This window comes from Poecilia mexicana, unplaced genomic scaffold (genome assembly GCF_051168715.1).
Source record: "Poecilia mexicana isolate PSO_F unplaced genomic scaffold, ASM5116871v1 scaffold_14, whole genome shotgun sequence".
NCBI classification, from domain to species: domain Eukaryota; kingdom Metazoa; phylum Chordata; class Actinopteri; order Cyprinodontiformes; family Poeciliidae; genus Poecilia; species Poecilia mexicana.
Genome location: NW_028263383.1, coordinates 30,305 through 53,423, shown reverse-complemented (window position 1 = coordinate 53,423; position 23,119 = coordinate 30,305). Strand labels below are relative to the sequence as shown.

Sequence of the window (23,119 nt, the reverse complement as noted above, 5' to 3'; positions counted from 1 at the left end):
AAAAAAGTAAAGAAATAAAGCGGATTTCCAGGTCCATGAAATCCTGTTATGAAGTAAACGTTTATTTTTTTTCCGATCGGGGACAAAAAAACTCTAAGAATCTATAATAATCTCAGTGTTTTTTGAAATTCAGACAGTTGAAGATTGAGTAGTGTTGACCCTTTCCTCTTCTTGCAATGAGAACTTCCTAAGATCAGCCAGAGTCCTCATATTTTTTAACTGGGTGCCTCGGGCATTTCCTAGTGGTATTCTTTAATTGAGTTATTTTACTGAAATAAAAAAAAGTGACAGGCGATTTGAGTGGAAGTTATTTTTTCTGCTCTGGCTTATGAGGCTTGAGGTTGTGACCATGAGAAAAAATAAATTTGTAAATAAGTTTTAGGCCTTGCTCATATGAACAAAGTAGGGGATTCGGCAATCGTGAGAACGTTGGTATTGTTGTAGAAGAAACTGAATCAATGAAATCCCCAAGGGCGTCGTAAAATTGGACTAAAAATGCCAAAAGTGTTTTAAAAGTACTTATTCTATTGGTTCATCTTTCTTGTTTAATCAAAAAATGTCTTTAAGTAAAAAGTTATAACACTAGAAGGTTTAATAATGTTTTTGCAAAGTCACTTTCTTTCATGTGCACATTACGGGAAACGGTTGATGACATTTTTATGTCAGCCGCATCAATACAAAAGCATAAATAACGGCTGTCTTCCTCATAGGTTAGTGCAAACAGTGGCAACAAATGGAAAACACTTACCCTATATATTTGGAGAAGGATACCATATCTGCAAAGAAATGCTTTTACAACTCATTGATTTCAATATAGTAATGTATCTTCTAGGAATAATGCGAATAATATTGAACTGAAAAAAAGAGGAGCTTGACAGTTATGTAAGTGCATTGACAGGATTCCATTAGATATATCCAGCTAAATTTTTATTTCCATGTTTATGAAGAGAAATTAGGTAAGTTTAAAAGTTAAATGATAATTTAACAAATTTGTTTAATTCCAACCAATATTTTAAATATACTTTAGTACATTTGTTAAATTGGGGCTAATGATTAAGATCATTTTGCTGATTTAATCCATCCCCTGTATTAAAAGGGAAACTGCAACCAACATGAAAGGTTAAACACAACCTGGGTGATAGTTGGGAAACGCATATCGATGAGGAAATGCAGACTGAAAAAAAACACTGACATGATGGGTTGCAGAAACTCAAGTCCCTTTTACCAAAAACAACTTTTTTCAAACATTTTGGGGGATCTTGCAAAACTTGAAAAATGCCGTAGTACTTCAAAAGCAGCTTGAGTAGCAGAGTAGCTGCTGTGCAACATGCAGCAGCCTTTGATGAGTTCTCACACTTACCATTTTACTCTGTTGCACTTACACCATTATATAGTGCGTCTCAGAACAACAGTATGTGTGCATTCCCATAAATGTTGCACAGGGGTTAGATTGTAGTCTTATTTCAAGCGATGACACAAACTGAGAACTCAGGTAGAGTTTACATTGCCAGTGACGAATGTCTGCTGTGTGCAATCCAATATCTCTGCTTCTCAACCTTGGGGGGGAAGAAAAAAAATAAAATAAAATGTTCCACTCAACCAAGGACACTGTGCTGTGTGGTGTTGCTGTATGTGATGCACAAGCCTTTTGCAAAACAAGCAAGCAAAGGCAGCTCAGTTCACACTGTGCTAACATTCACAAACACTTGTACCACCTCAACACTAAACTTTGTCATTTTTGATCTTGAATAGGGTGACGGGGTTTCAAGGACAGCGGATGAGTCATCATATTGATGCAGCTGTGCCATTTTTTTTTTTTTCACAGGCAGGAATAACAGTACAAGCCCAGAGGAAAAAAAAAAAAAGACTCAACAGTTCAAATCATCTGCTGGGATTTGAAAATTAAATTGACCAAAGCTGGCACAAGGTTTGTGTGGAACATCCCATCTGCATATCAGAATTAATTACAAAGGGTGCGCTGACTCTGTAGTCATCAACGTGATTTAAAGGACAGTTGGAAAGCTTTCAAAGCTCCTGATTTTTTTTTTTTTTTATTTTCCACGGGTGGTACATAGTTTGGAACGGCCACAGCTTTCTGTCGAATGTCAAACTTTATGGGATGGGTTTCTACTGTGTCCTTAACACCAATTAATTGGCAGTCAGCCTTCCCAATATATCAGATGTGATTAATGTGTTGGGTACAGTGCATTAAAAATTACATTGAACTGATGAAAATTAATTTTAACACCAAAGAGTCTCATTTATTAGAGTCAATATGTAGAGTCAACCCAAGGTAGTATAAAGCCCTATGTGGAATTGCCTCTGCTGGTATACTTTAGAAAATATATTTTCTTAGTTTTTATTCTATATGTACAATATAAAAAATAGAAATAAAAAGCATTTTCATCCTTACTTAAGATAACATTTATGCTGACAATGATTAAAATGAAACCCATGACAGCAGTTGCATACTGTAGTTTTTTTTTTCCTTACAGCAACCAGCTTTGTCATGTCTCCTGTGAAAATAGCTTGGCAAAAAATTAGCTAAATCTGTTTTTAATTTCCTAGAGGGAAACAAAATTATAAAAAACTACCTTCTTTCAATCTTGCTATTATGTTTTCTAGAGTGAAATGCAGCATTAAAACTGTATATTGAAGAATGAATTGACATTTACATCTTTGGATTATTTGCCCGTCATCCGACCCTGAGGGCTGAGGATAACTCTCCTAAATGTCCTTCGGTACCAACTCCCCGACCATGACGCTTTAATGATTACTCCCCGTCACTACAGTGAAAACCTGGGAGGAAAATTTGCAGCCTAAAATCAAAGCAATTTCCAAGTTCTGTCTCGCTGGGCAAATGTTTGTATGTGTTGGCAAAAGACTCTTGCACCTTGCACTGTTTTGATGACAGCAGGTCCTCTTATCAGCAAAAATAGTAGACGCTAAGATGCGTGGGCCGTTTATTAGTGCTTAGAAAAACGTAGATTTCTTGTTTGACTTGTTTTTAAAATGCATCGTGACCACTTTTGTGCCATACCTGAAATCAGCTGGTAATAACCTGCTGTCAAATTTGTCAAATCACAGTTTTTAAATCAGGACAAACAAAAACCATCATTCAATTATCCCAAACAAATCGCTGTTTCAGGAGCCTTTTTGAGGCACAAATGAGGCTTGCCGCAGTTTTCACGCCTGCGAGTGTTTACCTGTTAATATTTAAAGTCGAATTTTCTTATCAGTCGATTCCCTGCCTGTGCTCTTTGAATGATATGCCACGCTAAGCTGCGTGTTATCACGGTGCACTTTTAGCCTTCCCCTTGTCACTTTACACTGTGCGGCGTTGATGAATGACAACCTGGCATGACCTTTACCCCAATGCTCGCAAGTTCTTGTATTATCTCATTTTTAAAGGACACACAGACGACTGCAAACGTGTAGGGTCGTGGAGTTCCAGTTATGTTGAGTCCTCTGTGCTCTGCTAAATGTTTTGGTTGCTGGAGAAGTAACTGGTCATGTGTCCTTTACTACAGCTTCCCTCAAAGGCAATTAGTTTAATGGCAATGCACAAACAAGACCAAAAAGACATTTCTCCATCACAAATACGGACTAGCTCAACTTCGCTTTTGGCCATCATGGCTTTAAGAGGAAATATTATAACAATTTTTCACAGAAATGTAAGCAAAAGATCTATGCTGAGGTATTTTAATTTCTTAATTAAAAAAAAAAAAATCATACATCGCTTTTGCTATTTAATATTGTCAACAAATAAACAATTTTCCCTAACAAAGTATATTCTATTCTATTCATCAATTGTTTTTGCACAATAAAGCATTACAAGTCTTACTTTCCTTGTAAAAATATTCGTATTCTGTAAAACGCTTAATGTTTTACCCCAGCTACACTTTTCATTTCATTTTTATGTTCATCAAATGCTTATCAATGTTTCTCAAAAATAAACAATAAATTAATAAAGTAGCTCATCAATAATTAATTACTTAATCTTAATTATTTTTTTCTACAAATAAAAATCTAAAAAGCCTGTGGTGTGGTGCATTTTTATTGAGCCGCTGTGTGGCAATACTATTCACTATAATTCCAGTATGTAGTGATACTACATGCAATCTATTACATAAAATCAGAATAAAACATGTTTGTGGGTTTTATGTGGAGGAGAAAAAAAAATGCACAACAGAAGTTCAGAGGGTATGAATGTTTTTTTTTGTTTTTTTTTTTTGTTGAAGGAACCAAGCTGACATATTAGCTGAAGTCAAAACCCCCGAGGAAAATGTTTTCATCACCCACTGCACTGTGTGCTTACAGCACTGGAGCTGTTTGTGTATCATCCAGAGGATTACTGGAGGTAATCAAAGAAATTGCAGCACAGCTGTACACATTTTGAATTTTTGCACACACTATAAGCCTTTCCCTTCCCTTCCCTTCTGTAGCGAAACCATACCAAGCTTCCTTCAGATGTAAAATAAAAAAAAAGAATTTTAAAGCGGCACATCATCAAATATCAAAGACCTCCGTCTTCGCATGTGATGGTGAGACAGTTTAGCTGCAAATCTCTGAAGTTGCTAACATTTTTCAGTGTGCGGAAAGCCGCACTGTGATTTTTCCAACCTCTGCAAACCCCGTCTTCCCATTGCTACTTTGATTATTGCTTATCCAGCGACACAAGCGGTAGTTTTCTGTACTTTAATACTGCCCTGTATTTATGTGCTGCAATAAATAAACCTTATAGAAGCAACGAAAAAGGCTCATTTTGAAATCAGTACTCATGAGAATGAAAGTTATGCTTTTCCCAGGAATAACACTGTGGTGCTCTGAGACCTAATCATTTTGTAGAGTTTTGTTTTATTTATATATAAATATTTTTTTTTTCTCTCTCTCTCCAGACAAATCTGTTTCCATAAAAACACATTTTGTTCTAATCTAAAGAATGCCTACCACTAAAACTGTCAGAGACGGTCAGATTAATTTATTTTTTCTCGCAATTGGGTCATTGAATGCCTTTGATCTGACTGTCAAATAGACATCCAGGAAAGAGACATGGACATGGAAAAGGGAAAATTCATAGAGCTATATTATTTGCATGTATTTAATCACATCCTTTTCATTTTTTTTTCTCTTTTAGATAAAAAAGCCTGTGCCTGTTGGGAAACAGACATTCTTAACTGATGAATCACAGAGATTCATTACAACCCCTGAACGTTTTCACATTTTGTATCACGTTAGAACTACAAACTGTAATGGATTATACAGAGATGTTATCCGATAGACCAAGGGTATTAAACCCCACTCCTGAAGGACCGGTGTCCTGTTGCGTTTAATGTGTCCTTGGTCCAACAGACTTGAATCAAATGGCTAAATTAGCTCCTCGGCAGGCAGTCGAGTCCTCCAGAATCCTCCTAATGAGCTGATTATTTGACTAAGCCGCGTTGAAGAAGAGACACGTCAAAAAGTTGAAAAGTTGCAGGACACCGACTCTAAAGGACTGTCCCTGCAATAGACCAACGTAAGGCAGCATGCAATTGTAAATAAAGTAGGGAAGCAAATTTGTCCATGATTTATAAATTTGTTGACTAGTTAAAACCTGAGTGTGGCGTGCATATGGATTCAGTCCCTTTACACTCCACTAAATAAAACATGGTACAAACAATGTCTTAATAGCAATGGGAAGCTATGGGAGATTCACTCTTCAGGTAGTTGAACTGGCAGTAGTTTGTTCACAAATCTGTTCCTTATGGAAAAGTTGAAGAAAAAAAAAAAGCACTTACTGCAAGGAAGAGAAAAGAAGTCATCTTTGCAGTTTTCTTCAAACAGTGTTGGGTATATTACAAGCTTGGAAAAAGTTAGCATATGAAACCAAAATTTAACTTTTTTTATTTGTGACAGTGTGTTTAGGAACACCGCCCTACACACACTGTCCTAATGGTGAAACATGGTATCATCATGTAGAAGATTTTCTTCTGATTTGGTGAAATTTCAAATAACGTCAAATTCAAGGATAATCCCGGAAGAAAACCTTAAAAATAGGTTGGATTTGTCTTCAATTTCACAGTTTTGGTCCTCCTCTCCTACAATTTAAAAAAAAAAAAGAAAAAAAAAAAGAGCTAACGTCATTTGTAATGTCATAAAATATGAAAAACATGCAAGGTTATGTTTTTACTCCAGTAGTGAGATGTTCTGTTACAGAAAAAAGAAAAGAAAAGGAAAATCAGAGCCTCTGAACACTGGACTTCGAGAACATGCGCGTTGCTCAACCATTCAGCCACATTGCCACCACAGCCTCCATCTTCTGAAACGTAACACACAACTCACTGACTGAAGGATCGAGCTTCAGTTCTCAACTTGAAGTTATTAACGCACAGGGTAGCATCAAAGGTAAATAACTGGGTGACAAGCCGCGAGGAAGGAGCCAGACTGCTGAATTTCCACTGAAGCCATATCTATAAGAAAAAGCTAAGCCGCAGGAGGCACAAAGAAGCTTACAGACAGAGAGCATCAATTTGGCAACAGATTTTCTTTTCCCTTTTTTTTTTTTTTTTTTCTCCAAATGTGAAAATTTTGTGAGGATTAGCGATTTCTTAACATATGCAGCCCTGCCAGACAGAATGAAAGGAATCCCAGCTCTGCTAAACTGCATCCTCTGCCGACTGCAGCTTAGCATGAGCTTCTAATATGCAGTAAAGGGAAGCATAATTGGAGGACAGACATAGACACTTTCCTTCCTGGCTAATGTAATGAAATTGTACCATCCGTGGTGAGCCGCATCTTTACGAGATTTAATTTTCTCAAGGTGATATATTTGAATAGCAGCACACCGTGGGTATGCACGTGCAGATGAGCAGTCTGCTTGTTGCAGGAGCGGAAAATCCCACGGGGATATGAAAAGATGTTGAGCTGAGGGTGTAAAGTAATGCTGACATCAAGTGGGGTGATAAGCATTCTCTCTGTTTAAGTGGGTTTAATCAATAGCTTAGTATGTCTATGCCAGGAGGTGGTTTAAATGAACAAAGCCATCAACAAGCAATTTCAGGCTCAATCCTGTTTTTCTTTGTGCCTACTTCCGTTTGCATGAGGCTGAATCAAAAACAAAGACGGTATGAATTGTCGCCCCAGGATTTCTGCAATGAAATTTACAGACTGTTACAGTTAAAATCAAATATTTACATGTGTTGGATAGAAAATTAACTTTTCTCTCATTGTCAGAGATTAAATCAGCCAAATCCTGTCCTGTTTAATTAGATAAACGGCAGAATAAAGCTAAATGTATTTAGTTTTAGCTTTTTTTTTTTTTAATCACTTTTATGAGCAAAGATAGTCCCAAAAAGCAACCTAAAAAGCCAGATAACAGTTTGCAGATGTGCTCAGGGACAAATACATTAATATCTGGAGACTAGTCCAGTTTTATTGTTGAAAGGAAAATTATAGTTTTTGGCCATAACGTTACATTTGGAGGAAAAAGTCAGAAGCTGGCTTTAGATCCCCATCCCAGGTGTAAAATGTGGAGGAGGCATTGTGTTGTCAAAGTATTGCGAGAGGAGGGAATGGTGCACTTCAAAAAATACAGGCACATCTCAAAAGAATACTAAATTGTTCTTTAGATGTTTAGTGTATTTTTGGTAACTAAATATTTTTGGCCACACTGAATAAAATGTATCAAAATAATTTAATCCTTTATCTTTTGGAATTTTGATAATTATGACTTACATTTAATGAGAATCCAAAATTAAGTGTCTCAGGAAATATAAATTAAAATAGGATAGTATTGTAAACGCCTAGACAAGCTGGTGAGCAGGAAGCCTGGGTTTAGGTTAATGCTAACTTTTTCACAATATTCAGCTGTCTTGACAAGTACCTAGCATTATGGGGAACGTACATTAGATGACAATACTGAAGCAACATCGCAAAAGAAAAGCCAGGAAGTGAAATCCTGGGTTAAGAAAATGTATGGGAAATTCTGAGTTTGAAGAAAGGCATAAAAACAATATCTCTAATGAAATATTTCTCTCATTGTTTCTTCTGAATAAGAAGGAATAATTTTGGCTATCCTGACGGACCCAAAAAAGAAAAGGTTTATTCAGATCGAATGCAAACTATTATATGGAAAATAGCTTCGGAAGTGGATTCTAATAGGCATAGAACAATGCAGAGTGGAACACCCCTTAAAGGTTTTACATCAATGGCTAATGTGCCAAAATTAGCAATTACATCCACGCCTATTAAACGTGGATCCATCCGCTAGTACAAGCTAATTCCCTTTGGTGGTTGTGGCTCATTTACTCACATAATGATGGCAGCCAGAGATTTATGTCCAGTAACTAGCAGCATAGGAAATCAGCACTTTTTAAAAATATTGAATGAAAGTAAAGAGAAAAAAAAATATTAGTTTATGCTGCAAGGAATAAAGTGCTGGTCAAAAGCTTAAATATGCTCAGCATGAGCCTTAATTTCACTAAGTTTTGGTAATAAACTATGCATTTCAGCTGTTCTTAATTTTTAGGTTCATTTACCATGAACCTTTTATTTCAAGTATAGTCCATTTACCCACTGCAAATGTCCCGTGTCTAAGCAGAGAAGCAGTATATCAAAACAGCTTATGTTTTATAATCAATATTACTTGATATTAATTTGGTGTTAAGAGATCAGCGTTATTTTCTGGTAACAAACTGCCACAAAGTGTAAATCAGATTTTTACTTTTGTGTTGATTGTCTGTTTTATAATATGTTCACCAGCAATGTCAAAAAGATCACTTTTCTGCATAATTCCTCAACTGCACAATCCTTCTTAAGTAACATAAGATAAGTAGTATTTCAAAAGAGCAGAAGAAATCTTATGATTTTTGAACAATAACAATATTTGTTATTACCGTATTTTCCGCACTATAAGACGCACCTAAAAACCTTCAATTTCCTCAAAAGCCGACAGTGCGCCTTATAATCCGGTGCGCCTTATATATGGACCAATATTGAGCCACAACAGGTCCAGCAACGGACCTTACCAGAGGGGCCGCGTTTCATTGGCTAATGCCCATTTTAGGTCACAGTGCAGCTACCACGTGCGTGACCGTCTCACAAACACAAGCTACAGTAGTAAACATATGCTAATGTACATTGTGGACCATCAAAACCATGAATGCCGACTTACCCAGCCTTGCAAGAACAATAGGCATCAGTGATCTTGTCCACAGCTATATTTATGCTGAGGGTGTGAGGATCTGCTGTTTTCCTCATCTATCGGTAGCTTTTAGCTGTGACGCGCACAATGTTGGAGGCATCCAGTGGCTCAAACACCTTGATGTCGTCCAAAAAAGATGACATGAACTTGTTGGTTCCCCTGTCCATTGTCGTGGCTGATATGTTGTGAAAATCCGGCAGAAATGCTACGCTAATTAACTCAGATCGAAATGAAAGACGTCATGTTTACACAGACATGCAGTAGGCTGCTTACGTAGTTGGTCCACTACGGTAAGCAACCGCCAACTTCTTTTTCCCCCGTAGAAGAAGTAGTGCGCGGTGCATGCTGGGATAGTTGTCAGAACACTGGTTTGTTAATAAAGTTTGATAATACATTTAAAGGGGGGGAGGGGCAGGGGAAGAGAGACAGAGACTGCAGCGGCAGCGTGTCGGTTGGTCTGTGTTACCCAGAAAGCAGTTGGGCATAATATCGCAACACCAACACCGTGAGTGAAACAACGACTGGGCCAGCCTACTATATAAAGTACTCGGGGACCATTTCTTTATTAATGTGGATGTGTAATAATAGAGTATGAAGCGTCTATTCTATGCGCCTTATAATGCGGTGCGCCTAATGTATGAAAAAAGTCCTAAAATAGGCCATTCATTGAAGGTGCGCCTTATAATCCGGTGCGCCTTATAGTGCGGAAAATACGGTAATCTGTTGCTAAGCAATGAACACATTTTCTGGTAACCAAGTGCTACGAAGCAAACATTTGATTTTTATTTTTGCAAAATTTACCAACTGTTAATTGATTGTCTAAGCAGATAAGCAGAATTTCAAAAGAGCTTATGTTTTATAAACAATAATATTACTTGACATTTTGACGTTAAGAGATGAGCGTTTCTTTCTGGTAACAAACTGCCACGAAGTATAAATCAGATTTTTACTTTTGTGTTGATTGTCTGTTTTATATGTTCACCACCAATGACAAAAACCCCCAAAACAAAACAAAAAAAAACACTTTTATCCAAAATTTCCAAACTGCACAATTCTTCTTAAGTAATATAAGATAAGTATAGTATTTCAGATGAGCAGAAGAAATCTTATGTTTTTTGAACAATAACAATATTTGTTATTAATCTGTTGCTAAGCAATGAACACATTTTCTGGTAACCAAGTGCTACGAAGCAAACATCTGATTTTTATTTTTGCAAAATTTACCAACTGTTGATTGTCTAAGCAGATAAGCAGAATTTCAAAAGAGCTTATATTTTATAAACAATAATATTACTTGACATATGTCGTTAAGAGACGAGCGTTTCTTTCTGGTAACGAACTGCCACGAAGTATAAATCAGATTTTTACTTTTGTGTTGATTGTCTGTTTTATATGTTCACCACCAATGACAAAAAACCCCAAAACAAAACAAAAAAAAACACTTTTATCCAAAATTTCCAAACTGCACAATTCTTCTTAATATAAGATAAGTAGTATTTCAGATGAGCAGAAGAAATCTTATGTTTCTTTGAACAATAACTATATTTGCTGTTAATCTGTTGCTAAATGATGAGCACATTTTCTGGTAACCAAGTGCTACGAAGCAAACATCTGATTTTTATTTTTTCAAAATTTACCAACTGTTAATTGATTGTCTAAGCAGATAAGCAGAATTTCAAAAGAGCTTATGTTTTATAAACAAAATATTTGTTGTGAAGAGATGAGCATTATTTTCTGGTAACGAACTTCCACGAAGTATGAATCAGATTTGTACTTTTGTGTTGAATGTCTGTTTTATAATATATTCACTACCAATGACAAAAAAAACAAAAAACGTTTTCACTTTTCTGCAAAATTCCCTAACTGCACAAATCTTTAGTAAACAATAAGTAATGTTTCAAAAGACCAAAAAATATATACATATTTTTTTAACAATATTTGTTGTTAATCTGTTGCTAAGCAATGACTGTGTTTTCTGGTAACCAAATGCCACAGAGTAAACATTTGATTTTTATTTTTGCTAAATTGACCAACTGTGAATTTCCTGTGTCTAGTCAGATAAGCAGTATGTTAAAATAGCTTATGTTTTAGAAACAATAATTAATTTGGTGTTAAAATATGAGCGTTTCTTTCTCGGAAGTATAAATCAGATTTACACTTTTGTGTTGAATGTCTGTTTTATACTATGTTCACCACCAATGACAAAAAAAAAAAAATCACTTTACAAAATTCCCAAACTGCACAAAAGAAGTATACGATAAATAATATGTCAAAAGAGCAGAAGAAATCTTAGGTTTTGTCAACAATAACAATATTTGTTGTTAATCTGTTGCTAAGCGAAGAGCACATTTCTGGTGACCAAGTGCCACGAAGTAAACATCAGTTGAGACAGACAGTCGAGAGCCACCAGACAGTCGAGAACCACCAGAAAGTCGGGAGCCACCAGAGAGCCACCAACGAGTCAAGAGCCACTAGAGAGTCGAGAGCCACTAGCGACTTGAGAGCCACCAGTGACTCAAGAGTCACTAGTGAGTCGGGAGCCACCAGAGAGTCGGGAGCCACCACCAGAGAGTCGGGAGCCACCAGAGTCAAGAGCCACCACCGAGCCACCAGAGAGTCGTTAGTCAGCAGCAAGGCGTTAGTCAGCAGCAAGGCGTTAGAGTAACCAAAGAGTAACCAAAAAATCGGGAACCACCAGCGAGTCGGGAACCACAGGCGAGTCGAGAGTCACCAGACAGTCAAGAGTCACCAAAAGGTCGAGAACCACCAAAAAGTCGAGAACCACCAAAAAGTCGAGAACCACCAAAAAGTCGAGAACCACCAAAAAGTCGAGAGCCAACAGACAGTCAGGAGCTACCAGACAGTCGAGAACCACCAGACAGTGAGAGCCACCAGACAATCGGGAGCCACCAGACAATCGGGAGCCACCGGCGAGTCGGGAACCACCAGCGAGTCGGGAACCACCCGTGAGTCAAGAGCCACCAATGAGTCATTAGCCAGCAGCAAGTCAAGAACCACCAGAAAGTCAAGAGCCACCAATGAGTCAAGAGCCAGCAGCAAGTCGTTAGCCAGCAGCAAGTCGAGAACCACCAGACAGTGAGAACCACCAGGCAGTGAGAACCACCAGCGAGTGGGGAGCCAGCAGCGACTCACTGCTGGCTCCTCAGCAGTGAGTCGCTGCTGGCTTCACGAGCCAGCAGCGACTCGTGAAGCCAGCAGCGAGTCGGGAAGCCAGCAGCGAGTCGGGAAGCCAGCAGCGAGTCGGGAAGCCAGCAGCGAGTCGGAAAGCCAGCAGCGAGTCGAGAACCAACCAGACAGTGAGAACCACCAGACAGTGAGAACCACCAGACAGTGAGAACCAAGAGCGAGTGGGGAGCCAGCAGCGACTCGGGAAGCCAGCAGCGAGTCGGGAAGCCAGCAGCGACTCGTGAAGCCAGCAGCGACTCGTGAAGCCAGCAGCGAGTCGGGAAGCCAGCAGCGAGTCGGAAAGCCAGCAGCGAGTTGAGAAGCCAGCAGCGACTCGAGAAGCCAGCAGCGACTCGGGAAGCCAGCAGCGACTCGGGAAGCCAGCAGCGACTCGTGAAGCCAGCAGCGAGTCGGGAAGCCAGCAGCGAGTCGGGAAGCCAGCAGCGAGTCGGGAAGCCAGCAGCGAGTCGGAAAGCCAGCAGCGAGTCGAGAACCACCAGACAGTGAGAACCACCAGACAGTGAGAACCACCAGACAGTGAGAACCACCAGCGAGTGGGGAGCCAGCAGCGACTCGGGAAGCCAGCAGCGACTCGGGAAGCCAGCAGCGAGTCGGGAAGCCAGCAGCGAGTCGGGAAGCCAGCAGCGACTCGTGAAGCCAGCAGCGAGTCGGGAAGCCAGCAGCGAGTCGGGAAGCCAGCAGCGACTCGTGAAGCCAGCAGCGACTCGTGAAGCCAGCAGCGAGTCGGGAAGCCAGCAGCGAGTCGGGAAGCCAGCAGCGACTCGTGAAGCCAGCAGCGACTCGTGAAGCCAGCAGCGAGTCGGAAAGCCAGCAGCGAGTTGAGAAGCCAGCAGCGACTCGAGAAGCCAGCAGCGACTCGGGAAGCCAGCAGCGACTCGGGAAGCCAGCAGCGACTCGTGAAGCCAGCAGCGAGTCGGGAAGCCAGCAGCGAGTCGGGAAGCCAGCAGCGAGTCGGGAAGCCAGCAGCGAGTCGGAAAGCCAGCAGCGAGTCGAGAACCACCAGACAGTGAGAACCACCAGACAGTGAGAACCACCAGACAGTGAGAACCACCAGCGAGTGGGGAGCCAGCAGCGACTCGGGAAGCCAGCAGCGACTCGGGAAGCCAGCAGCGAGTCGGGAAGCCAGCAGCGAGTCGGGAAGCCAGCAGCGACTCGTGAAGCCAGCAGCGAGTCGGGAAGCCAGCAGCGAGTCGGAAAGCCAGCAGCGAGTTGAGAAGCCAGCAGCGACTCGGGAAGCCAGCAGCGGCTCGGGAAGCCAGCAGCGACTCGGGAAGCCAGCAGCGACTCGGGAAGCCAGCAGCGACTCGGGAAGCCAGCAGCGACTCGGGAAGCCAGCAGCGACTCGGGAAGCCAGCAGCGAGTCAGGAAGCCAGCAGCGAGTCGGGAGCCACCAGACAGTCGGGAGCAACCAGACAGTCGAGGGCCACCAGAGAGTCGAGGGCCACCAGAGAGCCACCAACTAGTCAAGAGCCACTAGAGACTTGAGAGCCACCACCGAGCCACCAGCGAGTCGAGAGCCACCAGAGAGTCGTTAGTCAGCAGCAAGGCGTTAGTCAGCAGCAAGGCGTTAGCCAGCGCCAAGTCAAGAGTAACCAAAAAATTGGGAACCACCGGCGAGTCGGGAACCACAGGCGAGTCGAGAGTCACCAGACAGTCGAGAGTCACCAAAAGGTTGAGAACCACCAAAAAATTTAGAACCACCAGACGGTCGAGAGCCACCAGACGGTCGAGAGCCACCAGAAAGTCAAGAGCCACCAATGAGTCAAGAGCCAGCAGCAAGTCGTTAGCCAGCAGCAAGTCGAGAACCACCAGACAATCGGGAGGCACCGGCGAGTCGGGAGCCACCGGTGAGTCGGGAACCACCAATGAGTCAAGAGCCAGCAGCAAGTCGAGAACCACCAGAAAGTCAAGAGCCACCAATGAGTCAAGAGCCAGCAGCAAGTCGTTAGCCAGCAGCAAGTCGAGAACCACCAGAGAGTCGAGAACCACCAGACAGTCGAGAACCACCAGAAAGTGAGAACCACCAGCGACTCGGGAAGCCAGCAGCGACTCGGGAAGCCAGCAGCGACTCGGGAAGCCAGCAGAGAGTCGAGAAGCCAGCAGAGAGTCGAGAAGCCAGCAGAGAGTCGAGAAGCCAGCAGAGAGTCGAGAAGCCAGCAGAGAGTCGAGAAGCCAGCAGAGAGTCGAGAGCCAGCAGAGAGTCGAGAGCCAGCAAAGAGTCGAGAGCCAGCAAAGAGTCGAGAGCCACCAAAGAGTCGAGAGCCAGCACCAGTTTTATAGACCAATCCAGTGGAACTAGAATATCCAGTCTGGCAAAAAATATCTGAGAGTTCCAGACTGGTACATGGTCCATAAAACTGTACCTGCCCACTGACCTACTCTCAGAAGTGATGCTGGCTCCTGGCTCTCCTGTTCTGCCAGCCTTTCCTGAAGCAGAGCATTTTCATTCAGCAGCTCTGTATTCTGCTTGGTTACGTTCTTGATTTTTTGATGATTGCTCCGCTGTATGCTGCGCAGATTGTCCAGCTCTGCCCAAAGATCGTCTAGCTCTCTAGCCTGATGATGTACCGTCTTCTCTGCCGTTTTCAGCTCCGTCCTTAGATCATGGACTTCTTCTCTCAGACGTCCTTGGGCCTGTTCTAATGCCTGCATTTCTTTTCTGTTGTCCTGATATTGGCGCTCTTTATGATCCAGCTCTCGACAAATGGACACCAGCTGCCCACGGAGAGCGTTGTTCTGCCTTTCCAGTATGTCATATTGTGCTTGCAGGCGACTAGGCCTGCAAGCCCGAGACTTTAAGTCCTCGATTTTTCTCCGGAGGTTTTCAACGGTTTGTTTGAGTTCCTGGTTTTCCTTTTCTAGTGTTCTCTCCATCTTTTTCGTAAATATTTTTCTGAGCAATGCTGTCAAAGTCTTCACTGAAAGTAAGTGTTCTTCTGACAAATACAGCAAATGAGTTGGCATAAAGGGAGTCATCAGTGATGTCATAGAGCATGAGTGACATCACTGGTACATCAAAGCCACTAGAAGCCTGTTGTGTGTGGGTGTGTGTTCTGTATTTGATGCCTTGTGGGACCATTTTACTGGCATACAGGGGCGCGGGCTGTCTGTTCCTCTTCCGTGCGTCAGAGCTCGCTCTGCAGCCATGTAGTGATGGTTTATTTTGACACAGACGAACAAAACTACTACAAACACTGCACACACGCTCACGAACTCCAACTAATACACTTATTGTCTAAAAAACTCATCCGAAACACTCCTAGTAAAATCCAAAGCGTCACTGCGCTATTCCATATTTTTCTTCCATTACCGTTAATGCGGCTTGTACCGCTGCATGCCCACCCACAAAAGTGGTATCAAAATGTGTGTCTCAATCCCGGCATTGGAGCTATTATTTTTATTGTGGATCGGAGTTACGATGGCGACGTAAAAAGCGAAAAACGAGCGAAATTTCCAACTGCCGAAATGCAGAGTGTAACTGACACCAACTGCCACTTTTTTAGAGTGAGAAACAGGGTGGAATTTTGACCCCAAAATAATTTTGAAATCGCTCTCATGCATGCAGAAATTGCTCTATTTGTATGAAAGTCGGTCATGACATTGATACGAATGCCTGCTCTGGTAAAATGTTTTCAAAATTTCCCTAGGGCTTACGGTTTTCGGTCCAGGTGCCTCAGAGCAAAGTGATGGGACAGGACTAACTGACGCTCCTCCCCAGTGTTTTACATACATTTCTGAAAAATTTCTGAGCTCAGCGCACACCATTTTTCTATCATAACTGCAATTACTGTGAATGAGCTACAGATATGAATCGCGGTACTAAATGAGACGACAAATAGCCCTCTCATATGCTTCAAACGGTTTTTGGATCGGCCTTACGGATCCTGAACGGGAAGCAGTCGTTCGGACTGCTTTTTTCATTAAAACTGACAGGGTGTCTCATAAAGTTAGATAAAGTCTCTGACACACACACAGCAGTTACAGAGGTTTATTCGCTATAGCAACAGAATACAGAGGAAGGCACAGCTGCTGGTTTGGACTACAAAGACTATGTAGTTCTAAATATTGTGGAACACTTTAATACAGAGGGCAGAGCAGAAGGTCAGAACTACAACATGGTGGAACACTCAATTATTACAGAAGAGGGCTGAGCTGGCAGTTAGATCTACTTCCTGTTTGGGGCATTATACAGGTAGATTAACCAAACCACTGTTACACATTGGATTAGTGTGGTACGGAAATGAAGTTTACTGAAAGTTTCAAAATAAAACTCTGAAAATTCCACTCACGAAAGTGCACCGCCTACTGCGGTGCAATAATATAAATCTTTTTTTAATGTTTTTTTTCTCAGGATAGTGAACTGCCTTGCTGCGCAAGGCAGTTCATTAACATTAGCATTTCATGGGTGTCTCAAAGATAGAAATCCTTCCCCAGCTTTCTGTCTCACACACACACACAGCAGTCAGCTGAGGTTTCATCGCTATAGCAACAGAATCCAGAGAAAGGCAGAGCTGCTGGTTTGGACTACAAACCAGCAGCCATAACTGCCATAGCTGTAGTTCTATCTATGGCCAAGACTAAGTTAAAACAGAGGCCTGAGCAGCATGTCAGAACTACAACATGGCGGAACTGTCTGTTACTATAGAGGAGGAGTTGGCTGGTATTATAAACTACTTGTGCTTTGAGCATTATATAACTGATTTAACCCAATCACTATTACACATGGAATTAGTGTTGCCATTTCAAATGAAGCTTATTGAAAGTTTCAAAATAAAAGCCTGCATATTCCCCTCACGTCAGTGCACCGCCAGAGGCGGTGCAAAAATATTATTCTTTTATGGGGGTTTTTCTCAGGATAGTGAGCACAAACATTAGCATTTCACTGCCACCCATTAGTGCACTTCCTTGCACGCATTAGCATTTTACCTAAAATAAGCTTTTAGCCAATTTATTTACTTATTAGCCATGTTTAGAATACTGATTGGACTGAGTCAATGGGTGACAACATGGTAGTGATAAACCACATTCTACTGATACCATTCATGCTATTATTAGCATTTTGGCTAATTTTACCGTATGCAACATACTGAATGGTACAAGTACAGCTTAGTCCACATGCTTCTGACTCTCCACAGGTTATTGACTACATTGAAGCTTTATTTAGCATTAAGGCTAATTTTTAGCATCGGAACGCTGGGTCCAAACCGACGGGCACACTTTGGCAGGCCCCTTAAAATTTCTGCAGGAATTTTCTAGTTTAGTCTCTATTCAGCTCCATTAATCTCTGCCCTGTTTCTTTGTTCCTTTTGAAGACATGAATCCCCATGAAAGAATATGGTGATAGCAGCACAATGCTGTGGGTAGTGTGTGCGTGTTTGTGTGTGTGTGTGTGGAATATTTGTTTTCCACCACATACGATGTTTAGCATGCAAGCCAAAAATTTCAATCTCGTCTGTGCAGAACGCCTTGTAGTTTGTGCCAAATTGTAAACTGTACGTCTTCTGATGATTTTCTGTCAAAATTGTCATAATTCTTCCAATTTTTCCATTAAAGCCACATTTGTAGAGACCACCACAAATAGTTGTACTGTCAGCAGACTCTCCTGCCCTAGCTGGATCTTTATAATTCTTCTAAATTTACCATAAACACCTTGGCTACATCTCAAACGAATGCTCTCCTGGTCTAGTTTGTGCCATTAGGTGGATGATCATGTCTCGGTAGGTTTGCGTTGAACTTTAAGCACTGATTAAATTACTTTTGAAAGTAATTTAAAAGTAAATTACCTTTTACTTTTAAATTAAATCCACTGATTTAAATCCAGTGATTTAAATCCAGTGAAACTTAGATTTAGAGGTCACAAATGAAATGTATGAAATAGAACATATGTTGGAAATTTTCACGACCAAAATGTAAAACAGCTTAAGGGTTGTGAACACTTTTGCAAGGCACAACAACAGATTTGTTTAATTTTCGAAGCGCAGAAATCCTCAATGTCAAACCGAATCTTTAAATCTTCTGTCATAATCTGCTCATGCGCAGTGGGTTTTATTAATAGCATGTGCTAAACTTTCCTATGATTCACTTGTGGCAGGCAGCACCACTCTGACTCTCCCATCACGCATGCCATGCTGGTGCAGAAACAACAAGCAGAACTTCATGTGACCTGCTATCCCTCCACATAAAGGGCCATCTTTGTTGAAGAGCAAAATATGGAGCACAATACACAGTTGACAGCGGGACACACCGTGACACTCTGGCTCCCCACAGCAACAACCCTGCTGCTTAATCTAATCAGTTCAAATTAACCTTAATACGGTCTGCGCTCCGGGCTTTTGATTTCTCTGTATCTCGCCGACACACCTTGTACAAACCTCACCCCGTTCCCGGCTGAGTGACACTCGCCGAGTCCTAACGTGAACTGACAGAGTTGGAGAAAAAGTTTTCAAGGAGGGAAAACTAGTAAAACATGGAGCCCAAATGCATGAAGGAAGTTAAAAATATAGCTAGTCATCACCAACCCATACAAAGGAGATTTACGTGCAGAGGAGCGAGGACAGGGTTGAGATGATGTTAGCCTAAAAATGCTGAAAGGTTGACTGTGTGTTCCTAAAACATATTCATCCTTGTTTACTAAGTGCGTTGTTACATTACATTACTCTCAAGTCCTACCCAAGCTGGTCACCATGTTGACCCAGAACAACAACTCCAGGGCATACATTCATCTAATTATCCCTACCAAAGAACTGCCATGATAATCTGAGAAAGCTGGTCATTTTATGCAGCAGTGAGGTCACAGAAACACTGCATGCTTTGACATTTATAATGGAATATTCATCTTAGCACAGCACACAGCACTGTGTTTAACATTAAAACTTTGCCAGCAGGCTGCCTCGTGTTTATTAACACGGATGGTGACTGAATCACAAGATGCTGTGTACCAGTTTAAAAAGGCCTGTCAGCCGGACTACTTAATGCTTCACAGACTAAATATCGTTGTGTGCCGATTTATATATAGCATCTGACATATCTGACGCAATTACGTTTTTTGTTAGGCACATTTATTGTGGGAATTAACAATTATTTTAGTAATGAATTATTCCATTGATTATTCTGATGAGTAACCAAATACAAAAATGGCACTTTCTACAGATTTGTCGTTTAACCAGTCAAGTTTTTATTACATGACATTAGAAATACATAAATAAATAGAAAAAAAATCATGTCTTGTGGAGAGCTGAGTTTAATTTCACTAGCCGTCCCCCTGCCTGATTACCGTCTGACCTGAAGTTTAAGCTTAAAGGTCTCAAAAAGGAACACATCATGTTTCAATAGAAATAAAGTCACAAAGCCAATGCTAAGGCTTTTGGATTGCAGCGAATCACAGACAGAGCAACTATCTTCAAACAAAGAAAACATGAAACCTTGGTTCAAGTTTCCAGGAACAGCCAAGCTACAAAAGTGTACTTCAACGACTAATTTCTGAGGTCACATAATAACATCTACAACAAACTATCAAGTCTACACCTTATTGGCTGAAAATAACAATAATAATAATAAAGGGTTATTGGGGGAGCCCATTAAACTTTTAGATCTAAATCCAAATAAGATGCTGTGGTCTGACTTTGTGTCCTAGCCATGCACGAAATACCCCAATATTTGTGAATTACTACAATTTAGCAAAGATGAATGGGCCAAAATTCCTCCACAGTTATTAGGTAGAGAAGGCAATTGTTGGTTGAGGTTGGTCTGGATATCTGTGTTTTCTTAACAAAAATAATCATTTGAAAAGTGGATTTCTGAAGATTTAAATTAGACCTAAAACATGTGAACAAAAAAAAAAAAAAAAAAACTTACACAAGACATTAATAAGGGAGCAAATACTTTTTACAGCTAAACAGAAACATTGCATTTTTAATGCTTATTTCTATGAATAAGCTTGGAGTGTTGCCAGTTCTACTAATGGTAGTTCAGAAAGCACTAATGATCAGGTTGCTTAGAGTTTCTACTGGTTTGTTTGTATCTCCTGGTGCTGTGGCATGTCCATCATATGATGTTTGTGGGCAGAATTCGGTTTTGGAAGTCATACAGTGTTATCTCCTCTCCTGTTTCACTGTTAGCCAACATCTTAGGCTGCTCTGGATGGATTTTGAAGATCTGTCAGTTTGTTTTCTTATTGCTTTTTTTTCTTTTTCTTTTTTATAAATCTAAGCAAGTGTAGATGTACAGTTACACTGCCATCAAGTGGTGAAAAGCTATAGCTTTTTTTTGTTGAGGAGTCTGTTCATAGGTCATAATTATGTTTCAGTAGATCCAAATTCAGTGTCACCAGGATTCTATGAATATGCCTTCTCTGAGTAGAAAAGCATGGCAAAGGGCTTTTAAATATGTAAGCAATACATGTTCAGAAGAGATTAAAGAGGGTACAAAATAATTTCCATCCTATCAGTACAATCAAAATGATGGAATTGCATATTGACAAATGTAACATCTCAATAAAACTGAGTTCTGTAATTGCATTTTAGAAGTCATAAATATAGTGGAAAACAAGGCACAAAGTCGCAATAAAGCTGAAGCTGCACCATCATGCTGGTTTATTCTGGATGGATTAATTCTAATATTGTATATTGATGACCTCTGCTGCCATCTCCTGGTTTCAATACCCCATTACATGACATGACACATTGAACAGATCTGATACAATATTGACTTTTCTTTGTTAAGTGGCAACCAGGAAATGATCATGATTTGCAAGAATGTCTCTATTTGAAAGCCAGTAAATGGAAACGGGAAGCGTTCAGTTAAAGCCGTTTTTATTTTACAGCAATGGCTAAAGGTAAAAGCTTATATCTGACACTTTCTCACCTCTTCATTTTAAGAGTGTGGATATATGAAAAATAAACTTCTAGTTTCACATCCTGCTCCGAAAAGCAAAGAACCCTTAAGCAAATTTAATATTTTAGTTTGTTCCAAATTCTCTCAGGTTTTTAGTCAAGTGCTATGCAAAAGGTCACAGCAGTGTATTTGGCACACATGTTGGATTCGGCTCTTTATTGGCTGTGTTTTCTTTTTTTTTTCCATTTCCCTTTTTTTGTCCTTTTCCTTTGTTACTGTATTTGTTTACTAGTTTATTTGGTCTTTCTACCTACTCTCTGACCTTGCAAAGCAGACTCAGTGAAACTGCAATTGGCAGATTTTTTTATTTTTATTTTTTTTAAGATTACTTTTTTGGAGACAGCATTTCTTGTCTTCAGTGCAAGAACGATACGACACTGCTACGTTGCTATATTATTCCTTTTTGGCGCAATCATGCTTGTGTGCCTTACAGCACATTGCGAAAGTATTCATGTTCCCACAATCTGAGACGCTGTTGTGCATTTTTGTTCGCTCTTTGATTCAGATCTGTGTAAAAACCATCTTTTTCTGTAATTACAGCTGCAACATTTTTACTTTGTACGTCTAGGGAATCAAACACGTACCCATTTCTGATTAAAAATTGCTTAAGCTCAGTGAGAGTAGAGGCAGATCATATTTGAACATCAGTTGGTGCCACAAATGCTCAATTGTATCTTGGTTTGGGACTTTACGTGGCCATTTTATCTCACAAATATGTTTTGGATCTACATCATTTTTCAGGTTTTGGCTACGTGTTTAGAGTCATTGATCTGTTGGTAGGCGATACTTCCACCCAGTTTTGAGTCTTTTTCAGCCATTTACAGGTTTTCTTCCATTAAAGTCTAACCATCTTCCTATCGGCTTTGACCAGTTTGCCTGCCATTGATAATGTAAAGTATCCTCACAATAGGATGCAAACACCACCAATGTATTTACACACATATTTTTCCTTCACACAGAGCATTAGGTGAAAAGGTTAACTTGTCGTCTAACCTGACTAGCGCAAGTCTTCTTCTTGTTTCGTTGTGCCTCCCATGTGACTTTTTCGGGAGCTTCCCATCAACCCCTTTCAAACAATGACTACTTTTTCTTCTTCTAAAATCCAAGAAGCTGTTTGCTATTTGCTCACTATATGTTCCCTAACAAGGCTTTAAATATCACTATTGGATTATTTTTATTAATTTGATCACCTTCGATGACAATTGACTGTCCTTAATTTTATTTAGGGGTATCAGAGTAAAAAAGAGCTGACTATAAAAGTACACCACTTTGGGTTAAAAGTACACATGTTGGGTTAGTCTAAAATATGTGGAAGTTTGTGATTCCAAATGACAAAATGAATAAAAGTTTTAAGAGTATGAATATTTTTTCAAAGGTAATGCACTTGCAGACAAACAAAACATACACACAAAAGACTGATCAACAGCACTCGTGTTTTCCTTATGCAAAAGGGCCTGTGCATAAAGATAGTGTGCAAGAGACTGAAATGTCATTCTTCCTAGACTCAGTCACAGCACTGACCTTTTACCTTGGATATTTCATGCCGCATCACTACTGCGCGTGCGGTAAAGGTTGTTGACAGGCAGGAAGGAATCCAGTGAAACAAGCAGGTCTCCCTGGAGGGGAGCACTGCATATTACCAGGATCTTAGTTGCTGTTTTTATTTTTTTTTTTTGAACATTGCTTGACATCTAATTGCCTTAAATCTCAAGGGGACACATGAGGTAATTGGCTGAAATGTAAGGATGAGGAGATGTGTGGAAGAAAGGAATTGGAACTGACAACTGAAATGCCACTCCTTTAGGAAAAAAAAAAAAAAACGTGAGCCCAGTAATA

The 23,119-nt window shown here is 40.5% G+C and overlaps 1 protein-coding gene across 1 annotated transcript in view; it reads right to left on the bottom strand.

The window, feature by feature from the left end:
• Positions 1-15,265, bottom strand: part of LOC106914846 (roundabout homolog 2-like) — a 114,911-nt gene extending 99,646 nt beyond the window's left edge. Inside the window, exon 1 of the mRNA XM_088012576.1 lies at positions 14,755-15,265. Within this exon, the coding sequence (XP_087868702.1) occupies positions 14,755-15,265 (511 nt within the window). The remainder of the gene's footprint in view (positions 1-14,754) is intronic.
• Between the last annotated feature and the right edge of the window lie 7,854 nt (positions 15,266-23,119).